Source organism: Meles meles, chromosome 7 (assembly GCF_922984935.1).
Source record: "Meles meles chromosome 7, mMelMel3.1 paternal haplotype, whole genome shotgun sequence".
In the NCBI taxonomy this organism is placed as follows: domain Eukaryota; kingdom Metazoa; phylum Chordata; class Mammalia; order Carnivora; family Mustelidae; genus Meles; species Meles meles.
Genome location: NC_060072.1, coordinates 48,513,906 through 48,525,945, shown reverse-complemented (window position 1 = coordinate 48,525,945; position 12,040 = coordinate 48,513,906). Strand labels below are relative to the sequence as shown.

Below are 12,040 nucleotides of genomic sequence, written 5' to 3'. Positions count from 1 at the left end.
TGAGTTTCACTTCGGTTTTATCCTAAGTAAATGAAACCTCATACTTATTTAAAGGGTAACATAGAATATGACACCCATTTTATTTTATATCCTTTTAATCTTTCTCATTCTCTTACTACAGAAAATCCACAGATTTCTAGAATGATGTCTGGCAAATATTAATGATGGTTATTTCTGAGTGATAGTATTCTGAATGATCTTTACTCCTTTTATTTTTCTGGCATCACTTTTTAAAGAACACCTTTATTATTTTTACGAAAACAATAAAATCACAATTCTTTCAAGTAAACAAATGTAAAATCGAGGTATTTTCTGTTTTGTCTCCATATTCCAAAACAAATCATTAAGTCCTTTCCTACAGAGGATAAGTAAAAAATACCTTGGAAATATGGTAAAGAACCAATAAAGAGTCTGGTAATTTAAAAAATGCCGAGGTTAAACAGCTAAAATTTCAGGGAGTTAAAGCCCTCTCTTTTTGTTGGGCTATATTTTGCTGCCTTCCTAACAGCAGATTTATGCCAAATATTATTCAAATTAATTCTTCCCAACCTTAGTATGAATGTTTCAAGCACTCATTCATGTTTTATGCATAAGCCTCCCTTCTTTAAAATTGAGTCTTTGAATATGAAACCTTAGAGAGAACAGATTTAAAAAAAAGAACACGGTCAAAGCAATCCCAATAGCGTAATCAGCTTTCCATTTAGCACGCTTGCTTCCTCTCTGTGAGGGTGTAGACTTCGTATGAGAATCCCTCATGAAGAGACTGAAAGACAGGATGAACACACCAGTTTTGGGAGCCTTTCACTGAAAGGCTCCAGTTAAAATCTGCCAGTTAAAATGGCAAAACCCAGAAAGCAGAAAATAAAATCTCCATCAGTTTGAGTTTACATTCAAGGTAGAATTTGCTAAAGAGATAAAAATGAGTGTTCTAGATCTTCGAAGAATGTTTTTTAACAGGAAAAAAATTTTTTGAAGAGTCTACAATCTAGGTAACTTAGAGAAAAAACCCCGCAGCTATCCCAATGATGGAATCTGTTTCTAAAAATGCTACACTATAATGCAGCTTCTCAGTGAAAAAAAAAGCCTATGAGCTCTGGGACTCCCCAAATGGTTATCAATTTAATTCATATGTCTGATTGCCTCGTTAAATCCTTCTTCAAATATCAGCCTAAATATTACATTATCTAGCAGACTTTTCCCTGGGTTCCCAAAGTCTGGATTCATGATCTGCACATGTGGCCCCAGAACTCTGCACGCTTGTGTTTCTCCTAAAACCACCCACATACACTACAATGACCTGACTAACCCTGACTGACCTTGAGTGACCACCCCAACCCCCCACTCCATCTTCTAAGCCTAGAGGGCAGGGATCCTAATAGGCTTTCTCTGTCGAGCTGGTATCTTGCCCTGCTCTGGGGATATAATGTACTCAATAAATGATTGCTGATTACTGCTGACAAATCCACCACAAGGTCAAGACTATTCTAAGGAAGAAATTTGGGGCACCTGGGTGGCTCAGTAGGTTAAGTCTCTGCCTTCGGCTCAGGTCATGGTCTCAGGGTCCTGGGATTGAGCCCCACATCAGGCTCTTTGTCAGCAGGGAGCCTGCTTCCCCCCTTCTCTCTGCTTGCTTCTCTGCCTGCTTGTGATCTCTCTCTGTCAAATAAATAAATAAAATCTTTTAAAAAAGGGGTGCCTGGGTGGCTCAGTGGGTTAAAACCTCTGCTTTCGGCTCAGGTCCTGATCCCAGAGTCCTGGGATCCAGCCCTGCATCTGCTTCTCTGCTTAGCGGAAAGCCTGCTTCGTCCTATCTCTCTCTGCCTCCCTCTCTGTCTACTTGTGATCTCTGTCAAATAAATAAAATCTTTAAAAAATTTTTTTTAAAATTTTATTTATTTATTTTGACAGAGAGAGATCACAAGTAGGCAGAGAGGGAGGCAGAGAGAGAGAGGAAGGAAGCAGGCTCCTTGCAGAGAGCCCCATATGGGGCTCGATCCCAAGACCCTGGGATCATGATCTGAGCCAAAGGAAGAGGCTTTAACCTGCTGAGCCACCCAGGCACCCCTTAAAAAAAAAAAAAAATCTTTAAAAAAAAAAAGGAAGAAATTTCTGAAAACAAGAGGACTTAAGCTGCTTAATGAGGGCAGATGTACAAATGATCAAGTTATTTCCTTTGAACCATTTTCAACATTGAACTGTTTTTCCAGGGCCATGGACTCAGGATATCTGGTCACCCTAGCCCAGCCTTTACCAAAAGTGGAGATGAAGAGAAAAAGCACAATTACAGGAGAAATAACACATGTTTAAAAAGAATCAGATTACCTCTTCTGAAATAAAAATTAATTCTACCACCAAAAGGAAAAAAATAATGCTATAAAGCCACACTGCATGACTGAGGACATTTTGCTATCATTTTTTATAATAGTAGAAAAAAGAACTTGGCAAATGGCATCTGGAAGGACAAGTTTTAATTTTTTTTTTTTTTTAAGTACATTTGGAAACTGTACTACATGTTGACTACACATCTCAAATTTTCCAACACAGGCAAAATTCAGACATTATGTCGTGGTGTTCATATAAACCATTAAGATACCCTCTAAATACAAACATCTAAGCATACAAACTACATCTCATAAATTGTCTCTTATATGCCTAAGAAGGTGTGTGAGAATAATTATCCATTATCCTTTATTTTTATTTTATTTTATTTTTTTAATTTTTTTTTAAGATTTTATTTATTTATTTGACAGAGAGAGATCACAAGTAGGCAGAGAGGCAGGCAGAGAGAGAGAGAGGGAAGCAGGCTCCCTGCTGAGCAGAGAGCCTGATGCGGGACTCGATCCCAGAACCCTGAGATCATGACCTGAGCCGAAGGCAGTGGCTTAACCCACTGAGCCACCCAGGTGCCCCTATCCTTTATTTTTAGGTTGAAAAATATGGTCACTGTTATCCAGGGAATGTTTTTGCTTTTAATTTATATATCTAGAACACAAAGAACTATACATTAATGTCACCCAAATCTGAAATTCGAAGTGTGATGTGGATACTTCAAAAGTCTACCCTAGGGACACCTGGGTGGCTTAGTGGGTTAAACATCTGCCTTCAGCTCAGGTCATGATCTTAGGGTCCTGGCATCAAGTCCCACTTCGGGTTCCTTGCTCAGAGGGGAGCCTGCTTCTCCCTCTGCCTGCTACTCCCCCTGCTGGCGCGTGCTCTCTCTCGTGCTCTTTCTCTCTCTCTCTCTCTGACAAAAATAAATAAAAATCTTTAAAAAAAAAAAAAAAAGTCGACCCAAATAACCCATCATAATAAAAGCAATTTAATTATGTTTGAGAAATTGGAGCTCGGAGGGGAAAAAAAAAGAATCTAAATTGGCAATTCAGTTAAGCATAACAAGCACATATTGAAAACCTACTCCCCATACTACTTAAGACCACGGCCCTGAGGTCAGGGGAACTTTGCGAACCCAGCCTATGACCTCTACTTTGCCTAGTACTGGATTAGCTGAAACTACAGGCAGTCAACTTTCTCCACACCCAGTCATGCCTCACTTCAGTATTTCCATTAGAGAGCAATTAGAGATGTCTTAGTAACCCAGAGATTAGCCAAGATTTTCTTTTTCTACAAAGTTTAAAAACCATGGGGTAGAAGACAGGCACAGACGCTGTGAGGAGGCCTTGAGGAAGGAAAAAGGAGTGGATTTTGCCAGGCTTCTCCCCTGCCCACATCGAGCCTGAAGGTATTAGATGTTCCAGTTTCGGGGCCTGGTAGATGACTGGTTATAGCTTACGACAAAGCCAGCCAGGAGCAGAAGGAGGGCAAGGGGGACAAAGCCCCCATTCTCAAACAGTGTCAGGATCGGTGCGGGGAGGGGATGGTAGGGAGCCTCATTCAGCGTGTGCTGGCATCACCCCTTCCAAGCAGAAACCCTCACTAGATTTCAGCTATGTCTGTGCAGCCTACTAGGAGCCTGCATAAGTCAAAACTAGGATCAGGGCTTCTACAAGGCAACGTGTCTCTGTGGGTGTGCACAGAGGGCTCAGATAAATGAGTAAAACACCTGCTAGTCTTAGGAAAATGAGAAAGATAGAAACACTTCTCTCACGTTGTTCTGAAAAGAGCATGAACACCAGGTGGCAAAGGCTTGTCAAAGGGCGCTGTTAGCTACCCTGGCTGACTCCACAGCTATCAAGGAGGGGGAGGCAGGGAGCACAAAAAAGGAAAGGACAGAGAGGGACTAGGATTTCTATCCAGCATTACGTAAGAGCTTGCCACTCTTTTACTTGTTGAATGACACCAACTCTTCTCATCGAGGGGCACTGTTAGGTGTCCATCCAAACAGATCATAGATGTACACGTCAAAATATAAAGAGTGCAAACGAACACTTAGAAGGCAGCAGAGACAGTCAAGGAGGCAGACCCATGGCTGGGAGAGGTCCGGTGTTTGGGCTCAGACTCAAGACAGCCTACCACCAAGCACACCCCCCCCACCAAGCACCTAGTGTAGCCCATGCTCATTAATGTTGGCTCGAGTTATCAAGAGCTTGGAAAGCACGGTGGAGAAGGTAACTTGCCAGTCTGACCAATGAGGCATGGTGAGCCGGTGTCTTTGGAAGGATGTGAGCCAACGACAGGGTGATGGGAGACAAGAAAAATATTGTACAAGAGGAGGGGTAACATCACTTCTTTTATAACAATACTTGCCTGCAAAGGGGCCATTTTAAGTTGACTTTGCTACCTGAAGTTTGCTTTTTTGCAACCCTTAGCATCAGCCAAATTAATCCATCTTCATGACTCCTAAGGGTTTATTAGCCAAAAATGTTTCACCTAAATACAGCAAACCTTTACATTTCTCTTCTGTTTGGAAGGAAACAGGGACTAGAGGCACAAGTTCAATGACACCTTATGGAAGGATGCAAAAAATCCAGAATGTGGGACATTCTGCAGGACAGACAGCTGATTAGGTTTCTATGAAGTCTAGAGTCATGAAAAGATCCTTTAAATGCTAGAGTAAAAGATCCAGGCGAATGGACCACGTGTGATGCGTGGTCCTAGACTGGATCCTGATGTAGACAATCTGGGGGACATCGGAGAAACCAGAAAGTGGGGTAGAAATGTAAAGACAGGATAAACTCTTATTGAAAGGGTAGCTAGTATTAACTTAATTAAATGTTACAAATAGCAAATCAGCATTGCTCATTTAATAGACGTGCACACATGCACACAAAAACATCTAGAAGGAGAACTAGTAAGAAATCAGCTACTTATTTTTGGAAGGTCAATATACAACAGTGGTGGTGGTGGTGGTGATTTATGTTTTTTTCTGAGATGCTCATGATTGATTTTATAATAACAACAGATCATTTTTAATTTAAAAAAGACCAGATTCTGAAACAAGGTATAAGAACATAAGGTAAAAAGCCATGGGGTTAAACAGCAGGTAGGATCAGCGGAACAGGGCCTTCCTAATGTGGCTGATGCTCACTGCCATCTAGCCGTGTGCTAAGTGTGGGAAACACACACTCCTATGTGGGGTGGGTTTCAGGTATGAGGGGAAACATTTTAAAAAGAGTGTGATCACTTCTGTCTACCAGGCCACACTCTGTGCATATGTGTCCCCTGGGGGATTCCCCACACGAGGCCCACAGACTCCTAGAAGATCCATACGTCCTGAGGTCAGCACCCAAAATCTGTGGCGGAATAGCAAGGCATCCATCTAACGAAGGTGAAAACCAGTATCTAAAATGTGAGCTGTATAGCTTTTTATAGTGAGTTCTCGAAAATGCTCTTTCAATTCCAAAAGATCTGAGAGCGGAAGGTGGCTAGGTAGTTGGACCCTCTACTCCAACAGTCTCGTCTTTGTGAAGCCATCACTGTCCCCAGCTCCTCGCGGCACCAGGAGGGCAGAAGGTACAAGATCTTATGTTCAGGGTAAGTTCCTCAGTGGCCCATGAGCCCAGACACTGCCACCAGCTGGGACACGTGGGGGATCACAGGGTCTCAGGTCCCTGCCCCAAGGCACACCGGGACTTTCCTCCTTCTCGACCTCAGTCCTGAGTATTCCTCAAAGACTCAGGGTGAACGACAGCCCCGATTTGATGGGGATGCCTTAACTACCCGGCAGCAAGAGGCCAGAGTCTGGGAAGGCGCACGTTAGAAGAAGCCAGCTCGGAGGTGAGTGAGGGAAAGGACTCTGGCTTGTCCTTCAAAGTTTCAGCTCGGAGGAGTATCTCTGAGCAGCACACTGGAACCTGCGAAGGGCCAGGCACTCAACAAATACACTCCTGCACTTAACACGTGCTCTCGGCCTCCTACTGAAGCTGGACTCCGCAGGCCTGGATCCACAGACGACACAGTGAGGGGCACGTCCGGGCTGCCTTCCGTGGCCAACAGCTGTCTTACCACAACACCGGGCAGACTCAAGCCTGACAGGCACAGCCCGGCCGCACTCAGGAAAGTCATGTGGGGACTGACCCTTCCTCCACTCACAAGTCAGGTCCCCCGACCTACACCTTCCTTAGAGGCGAGCGTCTGCATCCTCCTTCCACTGCGAGAAGCAGCCCCTGCCGGAAGGACAGGCTGGGCAGGGCGTGGCCTAAGAGGAGGATCCTGCTCGCACAGAGTCTGGGTTTGGGGAGGCCCAAGCCAGGACAGGAAGGCCAGCACCGGAGAGAGCCTGCTACCGCCTTTGCCAACTCCCCAGTGTCCTCACAAGTCACAGGGTTGTACCTAGGGGGCTACGCCTTTATGTCAACATTCCTTGAAGGTAAGCATGTTTTAGAGGGCGCTATACACATTGCCATGTGAATTTTCTTGACTGTGATGACTGGGAACTATCTTTCCCTTCCACTCGACTGCCCAGGCCCATGAGGTCCTGGCAACAGAAGATACCACAGCTGTCACATTCCCAGAATCCTCCGAGGGAGCGCGGTAAGAACTGGAGACGCGCCCTCAAAGGCCTGACAGGAATGGCTGGCAAGCAGGAAGGATAAGGGGGTAATGTGCACGACAAAATAAATAACATGACATCAAACAAAACAAAACAAAATGAGAGATTATCTCTGAGAAGTTGGAAAAGAGGCGAGACATTATTACAAAATTAAAGAGCATTTGTTGAGTAAGAGAACCTGAAGTTTGATTGCCCCGACTTCAATATTGAAAACACGGAGTAGAAGATTATGAGAAGATGACAAAAGCTTTCAAAAGCCAGCTAATTAGGAATTCAGACAGCTCTCTGGGATCTTCTGACTGTTTTGAATTCAAATATAACAGAGCTCCTTAGCTGGGTCACCTTGATGCCCACCAGGAGGGGTACTGTCAACCTTGGACGGGTTTCGGGGACTCAGCTGGCCGTGCAAGGCTAGGGTAGCTCCGGTGACCTTCTGGTCACTGGCTATGGTGGCTGCCAGGCCCAATTCCTTAAATTCTCCCAGAAGTCCTCACTGGAAGACCTTTCCAGATTTTTGGAACGATTTATACTGCTTCCTTCCTTAGTGTTTATATGGAACGCGAGAGACCTGTGGGGAAGTGTCCCTGGTGACATTTCAGATATTTGAGCCGCACACATACCTCGTCTCCGTGCATGTTGGCCACGTATTTGAACTCTGGAATCCCAATTCTGTGCTCCTTTGGGAAGCGCCCCACGACAAGAACCCACAGGTTTCTGCCTTTACAGGGAAGAAAGAGATAGCAAAGTAAGTTGTATTTGCAAATGACAGACGAACTCTGGGAGAACCAGCAGAGAATGCAAACTGCTGCTTCTCCCACCTGACCCGCGTCTCAAGATGCCCGAAGTGCGTGAGACTAACCCCTCACACTCAAAATGCTTAGTTCATTTCCAGATTTAGCACATCCGATTTAGCACAGATATTTCACTTATTATTTCAGAATGTGATTTTTAAAAATTGAAGACTGATTAGGCCACATGGGTCTGCTTTTTCCAAAACACGTGATACTTGGCTCTGAGTTCCTAGTGTTTTATAGAAATGACCTTGCTCATTCACCCAGTTATACATACTTCAGTTATAGTTGATGGTTGACCGGGAGGGTGCCTTAATTCTCAGTTCAAAGAAAGTGAAGAAGCAACAAGGAATAAAACATGGAATTCAGAAGGGAGATGGTTTTTAAAGTAACAAATCCGGAGTCTGGTGTCAAATACCGGTATGACACGGCTCCTTGAGTGTCCTTGATGTGCGCCAAGTCCTGTCAAGAAAACCGCAACCAGAATCCATCCTAAGGATGCCTCAAGGAATACTTCTAAGTCCTAACCCTGCAGTAAGGAGCATGATTTGGGCAAGGAAGGGCAGGGACTAAAAGATCACCGAGGATTCGCTCTGTGTAGACATTACGGTTGGTACTCGGGTACACATTATCTCAGTAATCCCTGGTCATGACCCAGGGAGATGGATTTTCAACCAAACCTTACAAATGAGAAAAATGATCTTCCAAACACTTAGGCAAGCTGCTTGTGATCACACAGCCAGTAAGAGGCTGTGATCTGAGCCCCAGAGGCAAGACGTGACCTATTTGACTTCGATTCGGGGGCTCCTTCCACTAAAGAAAACGGCCTGTCTCTCGGGAGGCGTGGATTCCTAATCAGTAAACCGAAGAGGTCCCTTTCAGTTCTAACATCGACTCTTTTAGCCATCAGCCTTTCTTAATACAAAGACTTTAAAATTAGAAATTGAGGAATATGTTCAAAATCTATCACACGCATATACGTTCAAATACCCGTGATATCGAGCCTTCTGTGGAATTCAAGAGCCCGGGGGTGGGAATATCACAGCAGCTGATGGGCTAGTGGGAAGCAAGTCGCCCTGGAATTTCAGATCCAGTCCCTTAAATCAGGGGTCCCACAGGCTGAGGAACTCACAGTTGCCATGAGGAATCCAGGAAGAAACAGATACTCAGCCTGTCTTTTTCACCATTCATTCTCCATTTATTGTAACAGTATTTTGGGTACATGTTTCATGAGAGGGTGATGCTTTAAATTTTGTAAACGCAGGATGTCTCAGAAACACCCACAAAATGCCGTTTATCTGACCGGACTAGAGTGGAGTTCTCATTCACTCATATGTTCACCCAGTGAGTACGACTCCCTCCAGCCACTGAGACGTGTGATCAGACAGCACAGGTCTAAGGTATACTCTCCACACCCAGGGAGCTTCTGATCTAGTGAGAGCAGCAATGTGCAAACGTATAACTGCGCTAGACGGTGACATACCCGGCCACAGAAGTGTATATAAGGTACTGCTGTGCGTGCAGAATAAGAGAAATGGTTCATTCTTTCCAAGGAGGGAGATCATGAAGAGCTTTACAGATGACTTCTGAACAGAGTTTGGAAGAATGATTCTAAGTCTGCCATGTGGACAAGTATAATCCATCCTGTGATTTCCCATCAGAACCATTTCATTATCCAGAACCTTCTGTTCCCCTGTAGGATTTCTCAGGTCATCTGGAATTTCAATTCTATGAAGTTAACATTTTCATGTGAGCAAAGTTTTGTTTGGGCGCCTGCATGGCTCAGTGGGTTAAGCATCTGCCTTCTGGCTCAGGTCATGATCCCAGGTTCCTGGGATTTAGCCCCACGTCAGGCTCACTGCCCGGCAGGAAGCCTGCTTCTCCCTCTCCCACTCCCCCGCTTGTGTTCCCTTTCTTGCCTTGTCTCTGTAAAATAAATAAATAAAATCTTTAAAGAAAAAATACCGCCACCACCACCACCACCAAAACCACGGGGGTTGAACTCACAACCCTGAGACCATGACCTGAGCTGAGATCAAGAGTCAGAAGCTTAACCAACGGAACCACCCTGGTGCCCCAAGGAAGAACTTTTTCTGAACAAGCTAAAAAACCTGGCTCTTTAGGTTTCCTTCTGCAGAATGCTTTTTTGTAGCTATTAATACTTTTAAAGCGAAAATAATCACAGATGTGTACAGAACATGCTTTAGTCCCCCCACAGGCAAGGGGGGAAATTCAATATCATCTGAACATAATACTTCACAATTGTTGTAACTGTATTAACAACAGATTTGCAACAGCTGGCCTGTTACACAAGGCTAGGACCTAAGACAACAAAACCTGACATGGAGATCCAATCCTAATTGGCTTAAGGAAAGAGGGAGACCAATAAAACCTAAGTAAAGAAGCACTTTATGTGCAACTCAGTCTCAATTTTAGCATGAATGGCCCCTAAAGGAACTGCAAGATGAGAAAATTTACCTTGAAATACCTCAATGGCGTGAACTTTGAGAATGAAAACCAACCAATAATTCTAGAAGATATTCACGCAATACTTCTGGAATGACAAGCTTCTTAAAGGGTTATTTTAACCTCCCTTTCCAACAAACACTGGCCGTCTCTGGCTTAGACCAAAGTAAATGCAGAAAGGACAAACTTTACTTTCCACAGTATGATTGCCAAGGTCAGGGTATTTAAACAAGATTTTTCTTTTCCCTATCAAGGTTGGAAAGGCTACCCTTCTTTCCCTCTCCCATTTTTTTTTTTTTTTAAGATTTTTATGTATTTATTTGACAGAGAGAGAGACCACAAGCCAGGCAGGGCAGGGGTGGGGGGGAGCAGGCTCCCTGCTGAGCAGAGAGCCCGATGCTGGGGTTGATCCCAGGACCCTGAGATCATGACCTGAGCGGAAGGCAGAGGCTTAACCCACTGAGCCACCCAGGTGCCCCCCCACTCCTCCCTAATAGCAGGTGTGCTGAAGAGTTCTGAAATGCTTGGCCTCTTTCTCTTCACTACAAAGTAAATGAAACCTAGATTCCAAATATTTTAGTATCTATATCATGTTCAGGAACTTGGACTTTGACACAAATCCCAGGGACGTGACACAGGTGCCTAACTGGGTTTGCTCAGAAGATCAGGAAAAGCTTTACAAATTTTAGAAGGATTCACAAAAATCCAAACACAAGAAAGCAGGCAAAACATGTCAGGGAATACTTTAGGAATTCAGGAAAAAGCTGATGGCAAAATGCAGAAGACTAAGTAAAGCTTCAATAGGTAGGAATGGGAGGAGTGTCATGCCCACATCAGAATCACCTGGATCCTTGGAAAAATGTCAACCCCTGAGCCCCAGCTGCTAAATCGAATTCTAGGGGTGAAGTTCAAAACTGCATTTAACAGGCAGCCTTGGTGATTGCGAGGCACATTAAACTTTGAAAGCTGGCTGAGGCTGGGGCGGTGAACATCCAGATAGATCTGGGAGGCCCTTGGTTTTTAAGTAAAACCATCTCATTTTACATATAATCATGAGTACGTGTGTATATTAACAAATATACCTTTATATCTTTTTAAACGGATGCTTATTTTTTTACTATTTGAATATATTACCACTGGTTCAACCACTGCTCTTTTGTTAGATGTCCAAAACTAGTTTTATGGGAACTCCAGCATACCCACCAAAATTACAGAATTTTGAAATCAGAAGACAAAATTATATAATTACAGCCATGTAAAAATAGACTGTTCATTTAAAGAGTACCACGCAAGGAGACCGCCCCATGACACATAAAGCCTGAAATCAACAGGTGGGTCTTCAGGGGTCCACAGTGATACACTTGGAGTGAGAAGGGTTTGACTGATAGGGCGATGAAATCAAAACACTTTTTTCCCACTTCCCTATCTTTCCAGTTTCTCATTCTACGCCACCAAACCCTATCACTCACAAAGTATAGGTCCTCTGCACCAGACCCCAGCCTCCGCACATCTGTATGTGACCTGCACAACACCTCCACGGGACGGGCACCACCCGCCACTCAGTGTCGAGGAAACTGATTTGAGCGGCAGACCCAGGGTCCGCACCCAGGTCTGTCTGATTTGAGAATCTGTCTTCTTCTGGTGATGCCAGGCTGCCTTTATCTCCCCAGAAGTACTAGGTGGGCCAGAGCCAGTGTCACCCTCGGGGAAATGTCCCCAGGCAGTCCTCTCAATGTTGTGTTGCCATGGTTCACACCAGGAACAGGGTCCAGGTGCCAGCTGGCGAGGACCAGTGGAGCTGGGACAGGAGCCCTGACTTGAGGGCTAGTCTCCC

At 44.4% G+C, this 12,040-nt stretch overlaps 1 protein-coding gene across 1 annotated transcript in view; it reads right to left on the bottom strand.

Moving 5' to 3' along the window:
- The window catches only part of CPM (carboxypeptidase M), a 70,865-nt gene that overhangs the window by 20,638 nt on the left and 38,187 nt on the right, over positions 1–12,040 (bottom strand). Inside the window, exon 3 of the mRNA XM_046013091.1 lies at positions 7,570–7,667. Coding sequence (XP_045869047.1) covers positions 7,570–7,667 — 98 coding nt within the window. The remainder of the gene's footprint in view (positions 1–7,569; positions 7,668–12,040) is intronic.